Source organism: Harpia harpyja, chromosome 11, assembly GCF_026419915.1.
Source record: "Harpia harpyja isolate bHarHar1 chromosome 11, bHarHar1 primary haplotype, whole genome shotgun sequence".
In the NCBI taxonomy this organism is placed as follows: Eukaryota; Metazoa; Chordata; class Aves; order Accipitriformes; family Accipitridae; genus Harpia; species Harpia harpyja.
Window position 1 is genome coordinate 4849290 of NC_068950.1, and position 21744 is coordinate 4871033.

At 40.9% G+C, this 21744-nt stretch overlaps 1 protein-coding gene across 8 annotated transcripts in view; it reads right to left on the minus strand.

Annotated features, from left to right (window-relative positions):
- The window catches only part of DOT1L (DOT1 like histone lysine methyltransferase), a 77611-nt gene that overhangs the window by 13362 nt on the left and 42505 nt on the right, over positions 1-21744 (minus strand). For 5 of the 8 annotated variants that reach the window (XM_052801090.1, XM_052801088.1, XM_052801095.1 and 2 more), the window contains 17 exons: positions 21438-21506; positions 18432-18538; positions 17365-17406; positions 15794-15877; positions 14833-15067; positions 14273-14386; positions 12694-12785; positions 9762-9863; positions 9043-9180; positions 8263-8388; positions 6942-7423; positions 6561-6684; positions 5616-5762; positions 4109-4235; positions 2077-2690; positions 1150-1355; positions 295-359 (listed from right to left, as the gene is read on the minus strand). In XM_052801090.1, the coding sequence (XP_052657050.1) occupies positions 295-359; positions 1150-1355; positions 2077-2690; positions 4109-4235; positions 5616-5762; positions 6561-6684; positions 6942-7423; positions 8263-8388; positions 9043-9180; positions 9762-9863; positions 12694-12785; positions 14273-14386; positions 14833-15067; positions 15794-15877; positions 17365-17406; positions 18432-18538; positions 21438-21506 (2874 nt within the window). The remainder of the gene's footprint in view (positions 1-294; positions 360-1149; positions 1356-2076; positions 2691-4108; positions 4236-5615; positions 5763-6560; positions 6685-6941; positions 7424-8262; positions 8389-9042; positions 9181-9761; positions 9864-12693; positions 12786-14272; positions 14387-14832; positions 15068-15793; positions 15878-17364; positions 17407-18431; positions 18539-21437; positions 21507-21744) is intronic. The other 3 variants (XM_052801092.1, XM_052801094.1, XM_052801093.1) reach the window with 3 other exon arrangements.

The window sequence follows — 21744 nt, forward strand, 5'->3', positions numbered from 1 at the left end:
AGAATGCTGATCTACTTTTTCCTCAGTCTTTGTACTACAGATCTCTCCCCAAATCCTGAGTCAGAGAAAAAAAATGGTCAGATCTTTGGTGACCTGTGACTACAGAAAGAACTGACCCAAAATCTATAATTATCAGCCATCTGTCTTAATCACGATTATGCAAAGCCCTGGCAAAACTGCACCGCCCTCAGCAGCACAGAAAAGCCTGCTACTGACTAACAACTTCAGCCAGTGGCAGACACCCATTCGCAAGTCCAACCTTTACAAGAAATAATTAACATTCCTCACACCTACCATTTTCAACAGTCTTCTGTGGAGATTTGCTTTCCAATGATATTGTTGCAATTTTCCTCTCAATTCTAGTGGGAAAATAAAAAGGTTATAGCTCTCATTGCAGACCTTTGGTTGCACATTCACCCTCATAACCTATCTTCCTCAAGTTCACGTCTTAACAGTTGACTAGAGTATGTAAAGCTGTCAGCTAGACTGCTGTATGTTACACTAAAGGAACTTAAAAGCATAAAAACAACGACCACAAACTTTAAGTAGAAGCTATTACAGAATTATTGCTCTTTGCCAAGATTAGCGCACATTCAGAGGACTTCATTGTTGCTTTTCTTTCACAACAAGAAGTAGGCTGTTGCTCAAATTTCTATAGTGGTTACTTTTCCAGCACCTTAAACAAGAAAAAAATTGCACCCCACAGGCAGGCAAAGGGTAGCAAGTACTCAATTTTCAGAGCAACACATCAACAGTTTGGGGCAGGAAGTGAAGAATTTTGAATCAAGCTGAAACTGGGAGTGAATAGGAGACAGATTCTTAGTTAAAGATTATACACACAGCCTCAGTACTCCTACAAAGCAACATAGTAAAAAAAAAAAAAAAAAAAAAAAATCATTTCTACACTAATTCTTTCAGAGACCAGACTCCATCAGCCTTGCAAACACAGCAACAGTAGGTCCCCACATTCAAGTACTACTTCTTAAATACTTTCCCTATTCACAATTTCAGCTGTATAAGAGGCTTGGCATAATGCAGTCGGTCTCCAAGCAAAGGGAACAAAGAAGGCTTAACACACCTCTCCAGTTTAGAGCACCGTTACCAGCTCTCAGAGAAATCTCATCCTGAAACCTATGCCTTTGTATTCACCTGCTGCTATTGTGCTCATCTTCAGATCCCTGCTCTTCATCTGATGTTAGAGGAGAGTAATGAACGCCATTGGTCTGAATGAGGGGCTTTTCCTTTTTCAGTACCGGGGGCTGGTCATTGTCCTGGTAAGGAACAGGAGAGTTCTTCAGGGAGTTTTCAGGAGAGGAAATGGCTGTTATTTCTAAAGGCTGGTTAATGTTATTGACCTGGGCAAGAAGGAAAGAAAGCAGTTACAGATGAGACTATCCCTTTAGAAACAAAGCATCTTGTTAAGGATATTAAAAGCATGCTTAACTTGCTCAGCTTTAGGATATGCCAACAGCTGCTTGTTTAGCACTGCTGCTGGTATATTCCACCACCCCGCATTAGAACCCGGGATGAAAGCTTAAATATAACTTGGAAAAATATCTAATTTTCATTCTTTGATTTTATGTTTAAACACAAAAATGAAGACATGGGATAATCACGTTTCTTTTCAAACTACCACTGCAGGATCCACATGAACACAACTTGTATAGCTGGCTTAATTATGCAAGAATGCCATATGCTTCTGGCACTCTTACACTATTTAGTCAATCTTAGTTTAAACTATTTTCAAAATATTTAACCTACAGCCTAAAAATCAACTTCACTGCAGAAACAAGCTCTTTGTCATAAGGGAAGAGATTATTTTTAATTTTTAATATTCTGACAGCAAAGAACTCTGAAGATGTTCTACTTATACAGAAATAGTTCACCAACTTTTCAGCAGTTCTCTCGCCTCTCAGAGGGGCCATTTTCACAAAGGATCTTCACACCAATTCTAGCTACTAGAACTGTAACAGCCTGCAAGTATGCTGAAGAATAGAACAGTTGAACCTTATTTCTAATTCAAAGAGCTTTCCCGGGCCTGCCTTTCTTGCTAGAGCTCTTCATTTTTGCCCTTACCATGGAGTTGATATTGAGCGGTGAACCTGATGGTTGTGTAAAGAGTCCAGACACAGTAGGTAAGGATTTGCGTTTAGGGGAGACCCCGGAGTTCCCGCTGAGATTCCCAGTAGAGGATCTCTTCCGCCGGCCTCGCTTCTTCCCATCCTGCGCGTGTGCTTGGCCACAGTCCAGCCGAGCGCTCGTGGGCAGAGGACTGTGCTTGTTGGAAGGGGATTGTTTTACATGTCCTGTATTAGGAGAGATTGTAAAGATGATTCTTCTCTTGGCCTCGTTCTCAGGATCTGAAAACGCTGCATCAGACTGAAGATCCCCCTTTGTTCCTTCGGCAAACATCTTCTGAGCATCTGCATATTGCAATACCCCTACCAGGCTCTGGGAGGTGCCATTTAACCTGGGGCTTGTTGAGTGCTGGTGAGCAGGGGAGTTTTGCCCAGAGTTCCTTGACTGCATCATTAGCAAAGGATGTTGTGGAGTGGAACTCCGAGACCCTACTGAGTTAAACAGACTCCCAGAGTCGTCCAGAGCTGCCTGATCAACACTATGGTTAAGATGGGCTGGGCTGTTTGTAAGATTTCCATTGACTGCCACGGAGCCAGAAGAGTAAGAAAAACCTGTTGAAAGGGAAAGTTATACATCATTGCTTCTGCTGAGTGATAGTTCACAGTGCTAGATTTCTGGGATGACTGGGAGTGATTTCAGCTCTACCTGCATTAGATCAGCCAGTGGCCGTGTATTACATGGAAAACTGCACAGCTGCTTTTTACACAGTGCAGTTGAGAACGTGGCTCTGTGTGCTGACGGTTTCAGTCAGGGGTTAACGATTTTTCACTACTCTTTTGCCAGTTCAGGAAAATTCAGGTGTTATACAGAGATATCCTATGCTCTACCCGGTTTTTAAATGGAATTCAAGTGTAAGTTTCTTTTGAACTATTATGCCTTTTGAAATCAGGGCTCCTTTACTCTCAATTCCTTCCTATCATCAAGGAAACAGCCAAATTCAGTCCGTTTCCTTCCCCCAAAAAGAAGGGACTTTGTCATCCACACAGCTCACCTCCTTCTCAAAATTAAACAAAAGGCTGTGGCTTAGGAAGTGACAGGGGATCTTCAAAGAAATTGTGGCAGAAGAATGCCATATGGGAGGAAGCTTGGAAAGGGAATTACGTATTTGTCACGGTGTATAATAAATGGGTTTAGTGCTCCAGTAAGGCCTCGTCTCTGGGCTGTCTAAATGAAGGGGGTAGAAGGGAACATATTATTGTTTTACAACACGGATTTTTTTAAATACTTCATTGGTTTTATAGAAAACTGCAGCCAAGCCCTTCTTTGCAAAACAGATGCTAGAAACAACACAAGCCCCTTGAGGTGGTAAACATTAAGAACAAGTGCACTCTCTGATGAGGGATCAGCTGTAGAATAGCTTCTGTATGCTAGAACCTACTTTTCCTGGTCCACATTTCCATATCCTGAATAGCTAAAGGCCACAGTTTCAGCAGATGAGCAAGTTCAGAAGCAATGTCTGCACTTAAAGGTATCCCTACCCTCTCCCATTTGACCTTTCTTCCTACTCGGATACTTGTGCCTTTACAACTGCTCATGAGGCACCATTGTGACCTACATCAAGAAATTAATTTTGTTATTAAAAAACCTCCACCACCCTGTAAAATAAAACTTCTAAAGCCAGATCATCAGCTCATAGCATAGCTATGCAACACTTTGCCACAGGTAGGAATCTCTTAATCCACATAAATAATTGCTTTTGTAAATTCTTCTATTTACACTGCAAGGTGCTGCAGTTCAGGTAAAGGCATGTCAAACCAGTACTTCATGCCAGAATGCAGCCAAGCTGTAAGCACGTACTGTCTCAAAACATCATCATCCCTGATTCTTTGGTCTTGTTACAAAACACACATTTATCTAGCACTCTACTGCCTGAATGACCTGACAAGAAGTGCTCGGAAAACTCCGATGCGTGCACTTGGGGGTGCTGTCACAACAAGACAGTGCACCTTCACATAGACGAGGCTGTTACCTGAGGTAGCCAAAGCCAGTGGCTTGTTTCCAGCAGCATTGCTTACGCCATTATGAGAACTAGCACCAATCTGCTTTTCAAGTGTCGATGAGTCTCTACTCTGATGAACTGGGCTAGGTGTGCTTCTCTGGGGGGAGAGAAAGAGGCATTTTAGTACAGGAAGTATACTCAAAAGTCAACAGTTTAAACAAAATTCACATGCATTAGTAGATCTACAAGGAAAGTGGCTCTACTTCCTAAACGTCCTAGATTTTGCTTGTTTTGAGAAAAACATAGATCAGCATGTTATCGGACAAAAATAAATACCGTGAATAATTATACTGCAATAGTATCTAGCACACAACAGATACCATGCAGATAGAGGGAGAACAGGCTCATCGTCCCAGAAAGTTTAGACTCAGGACAGCACTGCAATCAGAGAACAAATGCCTCAGTCCACTGTTTCACAGGCAGCCAGAAAGGAAACAAATGGTTGTATCATGTCCCCAAGCCTGCGCACACGAAGTTCCCCAAAACAACCCCAAACTGAACATGAAATCCATTAGCCTATGTTCTCTTGTACACTATCAGAGGGTACAATCAACGAGCAGTGTTCTCCTAAAGCAGGCAGAACAATTGTGAAATGGTAGCCTGAATAAACAATGTGTTAAAGTGAGAAATGCCATCCAGAGCTAACATTCTCTCTCTCTGAGGACAGAAGACTTCTGCTTGGAGCTGGGCAGATGGTAGTTCTGCTACAACTAAAAGTCTACAGCTGGAAAAAGATAATGGATTCAATACTATGAAACAACTCCAGCTTTCCCAATATGGGATTGTAAGGCAAGCATCTCTGGATGGATTCTAAATGCACAGCTCTTGTGAAAGCAGCAAACACTCCTCAGTTCTCTACTGTAACACTTTTGTGACATTTATGAGAAACTGGACCAGGCTTTTTAAAACTCCTCTACCACTGAGTGTGGCATGAACTTATCAGGATTTCAAAAAGAGATGGCCCCAAAAGTTCTCTAGTTGCTCTCTGCTGCTACAGAGCAGTCACTCACATGTTATTACAGCCTCAAGGTGCTATTCAAGTTCATCCTACACACGTATGTAATAAAGATAGACAATTTTGAGGTGACCAAACTGAGGCAGAAGAATTTGTCTCCCAGGGTCATGCAAGAAAGCAGGGCTAAGAACAAACTGACACGTGTGATTCCTCTGCTTTCACTCCACAAACTCTCAGACTCTGCGCCTTTTCCACCCAGCCAGATATTTAAGACTAGGATCTCTTGAGGCAGGTACTTTACTTTCCTTCCTGGCTGAAATACCACCACCCCCCACACACAAGAGGAAAAATCTACAGAATGACTAAGAGCCAAGAGGATGCATCCCAACAGCAGCCTCCCCCAAAGCATCAGACATTCAAGATTCACAACCCACTAAGGATTCTGGTGCACAGCACAGCACCCCATTACTGCCCAGTGTGATTTTAGTTAGGGATGGAAAGTGTTGACAATCCCTTACTCACCACCTTCTCAACACGGCTAGGTAGGACTACGCTGGCCAGAGGGATACTAACAGGGAGTTTATTGGGCTGCACTGTGCTGAGAGGAATACTGATAGGTAGGCTGGTGATAGTTTCTCCATTACTCACAGAGGTTCTCTCTCTCAAAACCTGTAAATGCAAAAGAGAAAGTAATGTTCTTAACCGCATGCTATTACTGAAAAGACTTTTTAAACTAATGGTAACCTGCTCATTTATATTTTGTGTGTCATCCTCCCCTCCCCTTTCATTTTTAAAGAATTACACAAAGAGTGATGACTACATAGCAAAGACAGGGCATGCATGGAGCAGCTTTGTTACCAACACCAGACTATTGGGACAGCAATATCCAACAGCATAGAAATATGTAAATTAAAGCTACTGCTGGCCCCAAGCATAAGGAAAAGGATGCCTTAGGCAAGCTCATTTTCCAGTGTCTTTGTTAGAGCTCTGTGAAAAGCACTCATCTGACAGAATTTGTACAGGCCCTCTGTATGCAGAAGATGTAGTAGCCAGAAATATTTCCATGGTAACCTCCTACTGGAAGGCACCTGCTTGCTCTGAAATGAGCACCAATATGATTCATGGCTGGACCAACTACGTGGACGATTTTTTGCTATTTTTATTTTTTTAACTGTGAAAGAGTCTACTTTTCAAGTTCAAGTAGACATGCACCAGATCAAAAAGAAGTCCTACTGCATTACTGGCACAGTTCATATGCAAACCAGTAACTCAGAGGTAAGCACATCTTTCATGAGCACAGCATTCTCCTCCTCTGGCCAGCTCCTTTTTATTGTATGACACCTACTGCATTTTCCATGCCAAGCTGACCACAGAAAGGAGGATGCCTGCACTCCTTAGTTTAGCCAACTTTTTCTTTGTTCTACCAGGTGTAACATCTCTGCACTTGAGCACAGGCAGATCTCTTACCTTCTCGCCTGCAACTGGTAAGGCCACTGGGGAAGAGGGCCGAGTTTCCTGAGGACTCAGCTTTATGCCATTTGAAATACCAGGGCTTGGATATGTAAGGCCATTCTCTTTGACATGGTCAGCTCTGGAACAGAGGTGTACAATCGTTAGAATACAAAAGCTAATGACTTCTCTTTTGCAAGGAGTTTCTGTACCAAAATCAAGGCACTGTACCACCTTATTTACCCAATCAGCTGGCACTGCTGATTTTCTTGAAACAAAACTTTTAGAAGTGTATAAACCTCCACTTTCAAAAGTATTTTTCCACAATCCAAATAAACCACTCTTATTAAAACAAGCAATTACCCCTCCTTTCACATCCAGGGAAAGGATCACTCTTACCTCTGCATCTCATTAGTTGCTGCTTTTCCATTGACTCCATGGTCTTGATTCAAGTGTCTCCTTAGTGCTATTTTAGCTGGGGAAAACCTGGTATAATCAGGTAAGGACAAGCTTGTCATCTTGTCTGCCTTCTGTCTGCTGCTGTGGTTTGGGGTGCACGGAACTATTTCTTGGTCCAGGTGAGAGGTCGTGTACTGAGGGGTGTTCTGCTTGGAAGAGGGCCTGCTAAAGGTGTTATGAATTTCATAGGGAGTAGCATGGCCGTTCATGGACAGTTCAGGGCTCATGCCATTGATGTGGGGCATAGGAAACTTAGAGCATTCAAGCTCCAGTTGGAACCTGCCATGATCAGCCTCAGGATCACGGCTCAAATGGTTTTTATTGCGTAGCTGTACTGACAGTGACTCATCAGACGGCGTGTACGATTTCAGCTGCATGAGCTCCTGCTGTCTTTGACTTTTCTCAAGTTCCACAATGCTGATCTTTAAATGAAAAGGAGGACAATGATTAAAGACCACACTTAACAATTATATCATGTTATGGAGTTTTGTCTCAATATGCCTCTCAGGAAAAATGGCCCCATTTCTGGGAACAAAGCAGAACAATTGACCCCAAATTTGAGAAACAAATTTCAACATGCTGCTCTGAGCTTGAGACCAAAAGGCACAAGTAAGGGAAATGGCTCAGAAACTCTTAGAAAGCACTTTTCAGATCTTAAAATATCTCCAACTTATAGAGAGAGTATGGAGTAACTCAATATTGCCAGTCATTGAAGGAAACGGTCACTCCATGTCAAGGCATCCAGCAAAAGGCTGGATTAGCTCTAGAGCTAATCTCACAGGGAAAGAAAAGTTCTACAGACACGGGAGTTTAATTTCTTTTCACTACGGTAAATGACATTCTGTGGGAACCGATTCCTGAATCAAGACATCAGAGCACACATGCAAACAAGCAGGACCTTTCTTTTCATGAGGTCATGCTTTTTAATTATATTTATTGGTAAACCATGATTCCTTCTTCCACAGCATTACCAAGGAATCAGATCATAGCATCTACTTCCTTTAAAAGCTATCTACATACTTATTCTTCAAGTTTACTAAAATCCTCTAATAGAAAGCTTAATCTATGGGGGGAAAAAAAGGAAAAAAAAGGAAAAAAAAAAGGGTAGAAAAGGGAGGAAAAAAGGGGGGGGGGGGGGGGGGGAGAAAAGCAGCCACCTAGCTTATCCCTTAATATCATATTTAGTGAAATACCCATAACTGGCCCATTGTCCAAGAGCTACCCAAAGTTGGTGACTCTAGATTTGTTTCTTGCTCTCTACCTGCAATTCCAAACAGTGCTTTTGTTTCTCAGAAATCTGATTCTTCAATGCCTGCTTCTCTTTCAGCAAGTTCTCCAGTGACAATGTTGACCAATCCAGCTTCAGTTCTTCACACCGTGCCTTAAGCTGCAAAGACACAGGATAAACAGATCAAAAGACAACTTTCACCACTTCACACCAGCCAAGGTGCAAGCTGAAAGCCAGCCACCTTTCAACTGGATATATGCAAGAAGCTTCTTAGCCCATTGAAAACTCCTCTCAGCTTAAGCCAAATGCCATCAAAATGGTCCTGTGGTCCCCATGTAATGTGGCAGGAGGTAGCCTGGTTTCTTTTTAGAAACTGTTATCACTCACCCTCCCTACCCACTTCCACATCCAGATTTCCCCCTCACCTACCTTAACAGTTTGAGTTACCACAATGAACACCACAAGAGTTATGGCTACCACAAAGCAAGCACTATACAAACTTCATGGCCAGCGAGATCCAGATTCAGCAACAAATGCATATACAGGTGCAAAGCTGTTTATGGGGGACAGCCGAGGCCAGAGCCAACTGTCACCTCAGCATTTGGTTAGAGGTAAATAAAGGTCACCAAGAAGAAGGACCACTTGCATTCTTTCCCCCATCATTCTTCTCCGTTAAGAGAAGTTATAGCAGTTGTATGATCTTTCATTCGTTAAGATACCTTGAAGACAGGGGCAGCCCTCAGCTCATGACCTGTCCTCCTTTACATAAATGGGAGCATCACCCTGCTACTCAGGCACAAGCATTGTACACACCAGCTGTAAGCTCTGGTTCCTGAGTTCACTGTTATCCTTCTCCAGCTGTTTCGTCTGTTCTTTCAGTTGCTGATTGTGAGCAGAGATTTCCTTCTGAGCCTGAATCAGGTCATTGTATGTTAGAGCTTTAACTCCCAACTACAAGATGAAGAGTGAGAAGGAAAGAGATCATTCAATAAGGTCTTGACACCCTAATTCCAGACAACTGTCACATTCAAAAGTGACATTAAGGAGATCTGCAGCTCACAGTAAGTCCCCCAGCATTCTCCAAGGCACTTTGTCATTGCAAGAGGATAACGAGGAAGGACAAAAGTACCTCACTTGGAGCTGTGTTCCAGCAATTCAACTTTAAAACCAGCATTTAGTTTCTTGCCAGCCATAAGAAAACTATTTTTGGAGAGAACCACCACATTTCCTTCTGTGCTTCTGAACTTGCCCTGGCAAAACAGTTCGTTCAACCAGCAGGGGATGCATCCTTTACTAAAATACCACAGTGTCTGTGGCCTGTCACCTCCTTCCCTTGGATATAGAGTGGCACACAATTTCAACAATGAAGATAAAACATAAACAAAGAGTGATACAGATTCCACATTATTTAGCATGATCTGCTGCAAAACAGAGGCTGAAGACCTGAGACTACTCTGGTCTTACTTATTTTTATCAAAAATGTTTGCATGCAGATGACTAACAAGCATCGACTTCTACCAGATCAGGGCTACCTCATCAAGTTTCTGCTGAAAAAGACGTTTTATTTCCTCTTTCTGTGCCTGGCAGTGGGTGAATAACTGCTGTGCTGTTCCCAGTAACTGAGCATTCTTTTCCTGGAAGAGGGAAGAGTGAGAAAATACACTTTTAGCACCAAGTGCAGCATAGTCCATCTTGATAAGATGTTTACATCTAGTTTGTATAGCAAGCTGGGAGTGAATCTGAGCTCAGAGGGGAGATGTATGAACTAATCCAGCTCTGTCTCAGACTTCTGTGAGACTTTATTTGTTAGTGTTCAACACTTGGTGAAGTTAAGTCAGCTGAAAAGAGCTTTTAAGTAGTTTTTTCTGCTATATGGTAAAATACAATCAGGACAGTCTTAAAAATTCATTTTTATCTTCCTAGTGCATTGTAAAGAAGTAGTAATAATCACATTCTACAGAGCAGAAATGGAACTGGAAAAGATTAGCTCTATGAAATCTGTTACTAAACTGGGAACAGAATCTAAATCTTCAGAGTCCCAATTCAGAGTTTTCCTACACAATACACATGGAAGACACGCAGTAAATGAAAAGACACTGTGGGAGAGGTAGGAAGAAAGTCATAAATAAGCCAAACCACTTGTACTTCTAATGCCAAAATTACTTCAGCGAGCCACCCAACCCTTCCACTCGCAGAACATTTCCTGCCCCTAACATTCCTTAACTAGATATTTGCTTACTCATTTCATGGTCGTGCACTATGTGAGCAGCAAAGGGCAAGGACAGGACTGGCTAAAGAGTCTCATTTATTCAGTTCCCAGTTGAAAGATGAGTGCAGCAAGAAGAGTGAACTCTGGAGATTACACTTTTCTCTCCAACTTTTGCTGCTGAGGCCAAATTGGAATGGTGCAGAAACCGAGCCATCACTCCAGAAAAAGTGGAGGACAAGGGCAAAAATCACCTTGATCTTCCAAGCAGGGAAGCAGCAGTGCAAGAAAACACAGGATATGGCATACAGTTCTTGTTGCCTCTCATGCCAACGACTTAGGAAAACAGTTGAGTCACTGCAATGCTAAACGGACTGCCATAGGTGATGGTGAAAAAAACATTTATGTTTTCAACATCAGTCATTTCATTCAGCCTTCACAAGCAGTGGAGGAACTGACAGCACCATCTAAGGGTAATCTGGTGAACTAGCAGCTCACAGCATCTTGTTTATTTTAAAATCATATTACAGAAACATTTTCCTTGTACTTGAAAAATCTTCATGTAAGAGGGAGTTATTAAATAGACTATAAAACAGCACCTCATCCAGCAAAGTTCTGCTTCTGCCTTTGTGAAGTTTAACTTGCCATGCTCTCCATGTAACACTCCATTAAAAAAAAAAAATTCATACTGAATTCCTCATTTTAATGTCTTAAAGTACGAAACAGCTGTCACACCAACACAAAGCGATTACTTTTCCACACTCTCAATTTATACTTTCAGTGTACGGCACAATACTTGCATACTATCATTTCTCATGCTATTTTCTGTGCAAGGAGGTAAGTTAACTTTATGCTGACTTTCCTGACAAGTACAGAACAAGCAGAAAAATATGCTGCTTAAGGGAAAAGTTGAAAATTCAGAGTGCTGTTTGACTGTGAAAACAAACGGAAACAACCGTAGAAAAAAGGTTTGCATGAACACTACCTCAGCACCAACCAGTAACGAACAGGATGGCACAAATTAGCCTCTCTCATCTGGAAAAAGAGTTCCCATTACGGAAAACCCCATAAAACAATGCTATGGCTTTATGCTGACACTTTCACAAAGGCCACAGAGCAAAGTAAAGCTCCAGAGGGGCTACCAAAAGCTGGAACTGGCCAGAAGTTAAAGATTATTGTTGAGCTCTATGGGAAAAGGTTCCTCCATAGAAGTAGCAGGCACAGTCTCTCTCGTTAGGGCTAATTTATAAAGCAATTATTAAATTATTCATAATTGAGGTAAAGCAATACAAGAAGAAAAGGTGTTTAGGTGGTAAATCTCCTCCCTCTGCTGGGGAGATGGCTCCATAGCAGAGAACAATGCCACACTTCACAGCTGCAGGATTTTCTTCACCTTTCCATGTATTTCAACCCACAACTTAGTAAATCTACGCTTTGCACACCAGTGCAATCTTAACACATTAAGATAATCAATACTAAGGATGCTTCATTAAGTCTCTTAAGTCAGTGATGACGGTTCGGTTTTTTTTTAATCCCATACAAGCCATCCTGATGCTACAGTACTCAATTCATTTAGGCTTTCCTACAGTGGGAAAAGAATAGATGTCAAAAACCAAAATATTCAGCTCCAAGCAATTAGTATCTGTGTTTTTCAAGACAGTCCTCATTCAAAGTTGCTACAATCTTTACCTAGAGTAAGCACAGTTTAGTTATCTAAGATCAGTTTGACTAGCAGCTTGCAGGATGCATCCATGTAGGGAAGCCCCTCTAAGTGGAGGGCAGGAATGTATTCAGGCAGTGCATACTGCTGGAGAAGCTGACCCCCACCTCTTGCTCCTCTGACCCATGAGACATTTAGAGAAGAAAAGTAGCTGCCAATCCTAAATGGGAGAAAAGGGCAGGGTTCAAGATACCAGCTTCTTGCATAGGTACACACAGCTTCATGTCAGAATAGAGGAAAAAACAGACATACTGAAGTATGTCTTATTAGGTGGAGGGGCACCAGAGGGAAGAGGGGAGGTGCATCTCTCCCAGTTTGCCGATGGGAAATTTAAGCACACAAAGACTGACCGAGTTAGCAATAAAATCCCCAGGTACAGTCATTCAGCCTAAGCATTACTCTGGTAGAGTCTTTATAATTGGCCTGGTGCAGCACTGGTGTTAAGTGTACACACTTCCAATCTCCAGCATTTTTCCCCCCCATCTAGTAGTCTGGCACTCTGGCAATTTTGTTTAGAAATGTTAAAAATGAGACCTACCTTTTCCTGCTCCAGTAACTGTTGCAGACTTGCTTTATACTGAGGAGTTTTCATGTATGCCATGAACTGCATGTACTGGATCTTAAATGAGTCTGCAAAATAAATAAGGAGATGATACATTTCAAGTGAGAGTAAGTGCAATGCTCCTATTTACCCCTATTTGCTCCCTTGACACCTCTCCCCTCTTTGCTCTCTCTTGCTTTTTATTTGGACTGTAAGTCAGACCAAGCCATTAAAGATCAATTTAGAGCATGCTGAAAATTCATCTTCTGATGCAAGCTGAACTCTTGGATCCATTAGCTACTTATAACAGGTACCCCAATGGAAGTCATGACAACACATTCAAAAACAGAGGAAGATGATGGGTGCTAATGGTGTGTTTGCATGGTGAAAGAGGAGCTGAATGGCTTTTAATGCACTCTAAGTAGAAATAATAAAAGAGATTAGCTTAACAGCCCAAACCAGCTCTGAGCTCAGAGCACTCATCCTCCCAGCACCACAAGACAGGGCTTGCTGTACTCCTCCTACCTCCACACAGACAGATGACAAGCTCTACACCCACATTTACTCTACCCTCCAAGGAGCGCTTACTTGTCATTGCCCTTCTATCTCCAGTCTCCTATTATGCAATGAACCTTCCTTCTCCCCAGCCCTCACCACTGGGGCCCTTTCAACATAAAGCCAACCACATGATTAAGTCCAGTCTGCTGCAATCACAGGCAGCCAAAACATGTAACAGATGGTGTACAGACTTTTGCAGAAAGGTTTTCTCCAGACAAGTGTCATTCTACCCACTCCCCCACCACCCCTGACATGGAACATCCCTCTAAACCACTCTTTTTCTCTCTCTTTCTCTACAGTAATAAATCAGTCATAACTCTAAGACACCACAGCAAGAGAGCAGGACTTAAGGGTATCACAGACGCCCTTGGTCTCTACATAGATGGGAACATCACATCAGATTCCCAGATGATCCTAGACCGGTTCATGCCCAATGCCAAAGGCCAGAAACAGTTGGGGGTGAGGAAGGAACCAGTAGACTCAAAAAACCACTCTCCAAGTTTTTCCTTAAATCACCTCTTGCTCATGGAACCTATTTTCCAACCACACCACCTTTGTGACCTCAAACTCAGACAGCATCTCATATACTTTGCTCTAAGTTTTGCAGAGAAAATGGAGTGACATTCCCCAAGACTGTACCATTTAAAAATAAGAGACTGGTTTCATTTAAAATAAAGTTATTTCTGACCAGCCATTTCCATTTATTTAAAGTTATTCTGGATTCCTGCTAAACCCAAGCATATTTCCTTTTGTGCCAAACGAGAGTTGAAACAATGTCAAAAAACAAATGCAAACCAAGACACCAACTTCAGCAGCAAGCAAGAGAAGAGACCTCATGGTGATGTCAATAGAAGTGGGGCAGGCAGGGGAAGATGGGGAAGAAGCTGTCCCCCTCTCCTGTTCAATATACAGCTTTCCATAGTGGCTGTCTATTAGTAGCCCTTTGATTTACCGTATGTTCAGAAACCTCAAAGTAGAGGTTCCCATGACAAACACAGTGACAAAATTACAGTCTTACCTAGCAGCTTCTGTAGTGCAGGTGGGGTAGGTGTCACCAGTAGCTGGTTAGATGAATGCCGTTGCACTTTAGGAGGTAGTTGGTAATATGGACTATGAGGTGACTTGTATGCATCTGAAGAGATAAACAAAGACAACCTTTCAGTCTATGAAAGTCAGTGTTTCTGGCAAGTACAGTATCTTTACCATTAGAAGACACGTCATTTACAATGCAAGATCCAGTAACTTAGCTAGATCAACACACTGTAACAAATTGTTTGGAAGGACATTTACAATTTATCCTTAGAACAGCAGCAGCAGAGATAAGCTATCAGCCACAGCTCAGCTCCAGCTTCTGGCCAAGTACCTACAGAGAGATTCAATCACCATCTTCTCACAGAAGCATACCACCATCTCAAGAGGAGTTTTGCTTTAGTGGCAAGGGAGAAGTTATGACACAAAACCAAACTAAATCTAGCAATAAAGTAAGAAAGACCTCCAAGCACACATTCAGAGCCTCAGATACTTATCTAGGCTCACGTGGCAGGAGGAGGCTTCTTCCACTGCCAGCCTTGAACTCACCCTGAGGAGAGGATGAAGATGTCTGTGAAACAGTTTGAGCATGCAGAAGTTCTAGTGCAGTTTGGTTCTTCTTGGTCTTGCGCTCTGTATTTGCAGTGTTCATTTTCTTGGGACGTCCTCGTTTCCTGCCTGCCATTTTCCTTCCTTTTTTACTTAGCTTTTTCTTCCGTGCTTTGGAGGGAGATGGCTTTTTAACAGAATTTGCTGCAGCCTTTTCTTCTTCAGCACCAGAATCCTAAGAGATTTTTAGAAGCCAAAAGCTCTTTAGTCACTTCTACCTACCTATACAGCACTCCTTTTAAGCAAGCATTAATAACTTTGTTGAATAATTTTATGAAAGGAAACTGATGCATTGTAGTTAAATAACTTGCCAGTGAAGTAGACTTGCTTGGGATAAGAGCTGTCCCAAACACCCTAGGAGTTGTGCTCATTCTCTTCTGGACTTGCTCATTACAGAAAAGGAAATTTGTAACTGTTGTCTAAGAAAAGCTGATTATTCAGCCTGTACTGACTATATTCTTCAACTGAATTTCATTAAAAAGTCAGTACTTCATATTTTTGTGCATGAACAGTCACTGCATTTCTAACAGTATTATGCAACGGAATGAGAAAGGAAATGAGTCTTTGCAAAAGAGACTCAGCACACTTTGAACTCCATTTAATGGGTTATGACTCAGGGAAAGCTCTGCAAGCTGGTGCTGAAGGTAAGCGAGGGTGGCCAACCAACTATTCTATTCATCTTGCAATACCTTTTTTTCAGAATTAGTGGTGCAATTCCCAAGTGCAGCTCTTAAGTCACTCCATCATATTTTTGTCCACAGCAACAGCTATACCAGTTTACATGTTCAGAACAAACACAGTCAGTCTTCCCTCAGAATCAGGCTTTTCCTGACACAGATTATGAGTTCATGCACAGCTAAGGAGAAAACACATTTACTCTACAAAAATGCAAGATGTTCACCTTGTTTTCTTGAACCTTCGTTGGAGTAGTTGTGTTGCTCTTACTTTCTCTTTGTTGACGACGTCTAGCTGCCTCTTGTTCCTCCTGGATAAATGTTTTAAAAGACTTAATAATTTGCTCACACGTTTATCACTATTTAATACAGACCACTGTGTTTCCCAGCTTAGTCTTCCACAAGAGCTAGGTGTAAGTGCTCTTATCATACAATGCCTATTTAAAAACCAAAACCCTTTTGTTACCAGCAAGGGGAAAAAAAAAAAAAAAAAAAAACCACAAAAAAACCTTACCCTGCCTCAGGCAATACTCAGTGGGAAAAGGAAGGTAAGTGCAAGTCACCCTTTTGCATTGCATTACCTACTATAATGGGTTTCAAACATGCAGCCACATGGCAAAGGAGATTAAGGCCCAACGTCTTCCCTTATTCTGCCCCTCCTAATCCCACACCCCAGATCACACACTGGTATTACAGGTTTTTGTTTTGGTTTTTTTAATTGTTAAATATGTCAATAGCTTTACCTATATCCCCAACATTTCACGTGTTGCTACAACACTTCAAAAATCTTACATGACTTGAAATGGCAAAGCTATTAATCATCATCTAATTCAACTTCAGCCAAGTCTGTAGAGGAGACTGAAAAAAACCAAAAGCAGCAACTTTTAAACTTGATTTTCTACTAGGCAGTAAGGGCAGGAAATTTCAAAGCGCTCACTCAAAGCCTTTCTGGTACCTTCCAGATGAGGTTTAATTTGCGTAAGAATTCTGGCAATTCCAACACCTCTCCAATTTAAGCAAGTTATCAGCTAGATGGTATAAATGGCAGATCTAAATAGCCTCACCATTAAACACAGGGAAATTCAGAAGTACACGGATGCCACCCTGCATTTTTTCTTTTGACTCTAATAAGTCTTTTTTTTCTCCCAAGTTTGAATTCAGCAGCCTGAAATAACCTAGTCTCAAAGCTACCTTTAGTCTGTTTTCAACACTTACTAAGCAAGTCAGTCTGAAGATGAACGTTCTCCTGAAGTTTTAAATGAACTGGCCTCACTTAATTCTCTTACTGGGAATACCAGCCCCATCAGTTATTTCAGATTAATACAGCCCAGCACAGTCTCAAAAATCCTCTGGCATTTTAATGCCACATGTAATAGCACAGACTGCAGCAACTGACAACACATTTCATGTCTCAGATAGCATGTCCCACAAGTAACATCTCAAAGCACTCTTCAGCTTCATTTTTATGCAGCCGAACACTGGGACAGATTCAAACTGTCACGTCTTTCTTTAACTTCAGTTCTGTAATGAATGAATAGCTCTTTATAGACCTCCAATGCAAGGGAAAAACACCTTGTGGCTGCCCCATTAATTCTCTATTAGAAAGCTCTTGAACACGATTGTATTAGTGCTTGATGGCATATGATGCTTCACTTCAATTAGCTCCATGCCCGTGTTCCTTGCTTATCAAGAAAATTTGATTTTCGATCAATTCTGTACATCTTTAACAAGTGACTAAATTCCTCATAGTGGCTGCTCCATTATTTGGAGTTTTCTACAGAAAATGACTGAAACTTACCCTGAGTTTTGGATTTTTGAGACTAGAAAAATAGTTTTCAAGCTGAAAATAGAAAAAGATAGTCATTTTCAAAGTCACGACAGATGAATACATAAGAACAAAATATTAGCTTAAGACAAGTGCAGAACTGCAGAAATTCTGACTGGTTTTCTTCTGATAAGCTACATCAAGAAGCCATTTACATTCATTCTTTTTAGCGACACAGACATGTTGTATAGCAGGACATAATCCAAGCCTCAACAAGGTTTTATCATCTTCAACACTGCCTATCCTTGTTTTAAAGCTTTGAAAATAACCTTCTGCTGAGTGGAGATATATGACAATGAAGCTACTTTACTCTTGTACTCCACTAAAATATTTATCTGCACTCTAGCATATTCTTTAACAAAAGCATTATTAGACTACAGCAGACTTAGAAAAATAGTCTTACTATCATATTGCATAAACTCAGTGTGGGAATAAACTATTTCTCCACAAAAGTTTACAGTTCTACAGAGTTGTTTCTGTTTTCCTTAACTGAAAAAAAGAAAAAAAAAAACTGAATGCATCAGCATTGTTATGGAGCTTTGGCTGGTTCTACAGCAACTGAAAGTTCAACTAAAATTGAGATTTACTGCTTGAATATGATAGAATGAAATGGTCTGTACACCACAAAGCAAACTGAAGAATTAAAGACCCACACAGTCTTTACTCAGTGTGGAAGCTATAGCACAAGACCACCATTCTGCATAGTTGCATATTCTGGAGCATGAGAAGGAATTACACTTGTACATCTATGCACCTTTGACAAATTAACAGACTACCATAGTACTGTCCATAATTACACTGTTTGTGTAACATGTTGCACTGAAGCAGCCAAAGGCTAGGCCATGCAGTGTGATTTGCACATTCAACTAGACTGAACAGGTAACTGGTGAAGTGTACCCATTCCAGTTAGGCATGCTACAGGTCTGTAAATACACAAAACAATAAGAAAACAGTTCCCAAGAACAAGGAACTGAAGTTGGCATGTTGACTCCAGAGCAGGTAAAGCAGCCAGAGATTTACTGGCCTGTATTTATACTCACTATGGTTCGGTCAATAGTATGCAGGTAGTAAGAAACTGGTTTCCCGGTCCATGACACAGATCCTTTCAGTGGTGATAGTTCCACAACTCTCATTATAGTGCCAATATCTAAAGGAAAAAAGTCCAGTTAGGGAACCAAAGCTCGCCCAGTTTGCCACTCAGTTCTACTCAGCTGAAACTAGCCATGCAACAGTAAAGTCATATTCAAAACAAAAAGAAATTTTGTATTCAGACAGCAATGTCCTAGAAGAAAGCACTGCAGTGAGTTTAAAAAGCAATTTCTTATTCTCTTGCTACTTGCACCCTACAGAAAACTTAAGAAATTTGGAAGATCTACCTTTCATTTCTTCAGAGATAGCCAGCCATTCTACAGTAAAATTATGTGCTTTTAACAAACAGAACTTTCCTGTGTCTCAGACAACATTTGCAAGGAACCCAGCAACAACACAACTGTAGTAACAGGCAGGATTTAATTAGATAGAACCAGTAACAGAACGTCATTAGATCCAACCCACGTGAACTGTAAATGCACTATATTTGGACTGGGGACAAACATGTTTTGTATTTGCTTTCTCGCCTGTATTTGTTTTGTTCCCTAGAATTAATAGGTATGGGATGTGTCTAAGCATTTCCATAACCACTGAACACTGAGTGAATGGCATCACTGCAGAAGAAATTACAGCACACTTCTAATCAAATAGAAAATTGCCCAGAAGAGTCAAAAAGCAAGGTTCAGGATTCAGCAACTTCAACCACTATTTTAACCACATTTTAATACTTGTTTTGGTTTGTCCCAATTCTTTCCACATTTCCATTTCTTTTTCCAGATGTAACTACCAGGGACAAAAATGGTATTGAGAAAAAAGGCTGCCTGCTTCTTAAAGCTTTATCTTTTCCACTGTATTTTTTAAATTATTTAACTGTTCATACTTTAGATCAAAACATTAGATAGACAGGCAAGCCGGGTGACTCAAATCATACTCAGGCACAAAAAAACCCCCGCTAAATAAAAGTATTATGAAAAACCTTGTAGGGCAACAGCATAAAGCTAGCACAGCAGAGTGAATCACCTTCTCTGCATGTGAAGGATACTGGCCACATTGGATGCCACGAGCTATAAGCAGATGACATTTCCCTGGAAGCGTCACTTAAAACAGGCCATTAAGACTGGAACAAGCCCCAGGCCTAGCACATCCCATGCATGTTCATTTGATATTGCTATTTCCCAAATACAGCATGGTCACAGAATGGAATTAAGACCTAAAATTTATTCCCACAATTTTCCCCCACTGTAGGTAATTTGTTTTCAGGACCTCTTATCTGAATCCCTGGAAGACTTTCCTATTAGTGGAAGATATTATCTATTCTTATGCTAAGAAATCTCATTCACCTAAATCTTAATTAGCTATCTCTATATAATTTTAACATCAACATTCACATTAAGCATTAAATAACTGTTGATATATAAAAGTTCAGCATCCTAGAAAACATTCCCAATGAATCCACACTGGGGTGAAAGCTGAAATAGGAAAAAGAACTAGCTCAACTGATAGTCATAATCCGGGTTTTTATTAGGTGAAAAAAGTAGTACACATTGGCCCCTTTGCCTCCACACCACATTTATAATAACTGCAGTCTCCCAAACCTAGCAAAAAGAGAGAGATAACAAAATGGTCAGAAGCCAGGAAAGAAGAGGCTTGAGAGGCCAAAAAAATTTATTTACATAGGCAGGTCTCCTAATTGAAACCTCAGAAGTGCCTTCTTGTATTTCATCTAGTTCTAGTGTGCTGTAAAAGAGGTACTAGGCTTTACTTAGGCAGTCTTTGTCTTATTAGCAAACTGACAGACTGATCTCAGCTCTCTGGCGGTTTGAGGATTTCCAGGAGTACCATTCTGCCTCTTTTTCCTTTTATTTTCAAGTACATGCCTACAAAGGATTGGCAAGCCAGGACCCAATGGTTAATAAGGTCCAAACAATCAGATGCCACAGAAGAATATCAAACAGGAAGGAGAAGGGCAGGTTTGGGTGTCCGATGCACAGGACATTCACAAGAATTCAAGCTTAGTAAAAATAACTCACAATGGCACTATTTCAGTGAAATGCCTTAATGACAGTCTTCAAATTACTATTCTTGAAAAGCAGTTTACCGTATCAGGCCAAAAACAGAAAACACAGCTTGAGATTTGTAACTCAGTATGTTACTTGCCATGTTTGCACATGGAGGGGAATAAGGCGTTTTTTAAATCTAGGGAATGTTTTGCACTGGACACAGTAAATGTGTAAAACTCAGCTTGGATTGTTCTTTTGCTTGAAAAATTTCAACAATAAAAATTGAAAAAAGGTCAGAAGCAAAACCAACAACACGGGGTGTTAGTAATCTCAAAATCTCATTAAACTGCAGTTCACATACTTGCAAAGGACAACATTGGCAAATATCAAGTCTACTATGTTCAGAAGAGAAGAAAAACACAAAACTTTGTTGGCAATAAAACAGGCACAGCAACTGGGTGTTTATGGGATAGGTCTGTTTGATCAATTTACAGTAAAGAAGACAAGGCATTCAAAGCTGAACATTTCAGCTTCTAAGCCTTACAAATCATGACTGGTGGGATTTACCTGTCCAAATTTAGACAGCTACGGTATAAGGAACTTGCATGCAAGTTAGTCACTGCAGCACTTTGTAGTCAAAGAAATGAATCACGCCCTTGAAACACCTTATTTCTCTTCAACTATAAAAAGATGCCCAGCCAGGGAAACATTGACATTATAGACATCTAAACACAGCAGGAGGAACCCCATAAAAAGAGTGTCTGTTTGTTCCAGTGTTGGGGGGGGGGGGTGTTTGATTTTAAATACACAACACTTTGGCATGTATGCTGTAATAATACAACAGCATTTTTCTACTTACTTACACAACTCTTTAACGAGCAACAAAAACCCACTACAGACATGTTCAGATAATGAATACACCATAATTGTAATGAACAATAAAAAGTGCAATCATACCACTCAAGTTTCGACTGTTAATTCTAAAATTTAGAGGTGCAAAAGGTTTTGAGGACACAATTCTCCCACCTGGAAAAAGAAAAAAAAAAAAAAAAAAAAAAAAAAGGCAGTCAGCTACCACTGTTTCTTCTAGAAATTACTACGTGTTAAATATAACCTAGTACAGAGCCCTAAAGAGCAGCCCTAATAAAACTACCACTTGTATATCGTTACCAAAAAAAAAAAATTAAATTACTTAACACTCATTCTGACAGCATCCAAGAAAGTCAGGATATTAGTCCTGCTAGGTAGCTATGAGGTGACACCC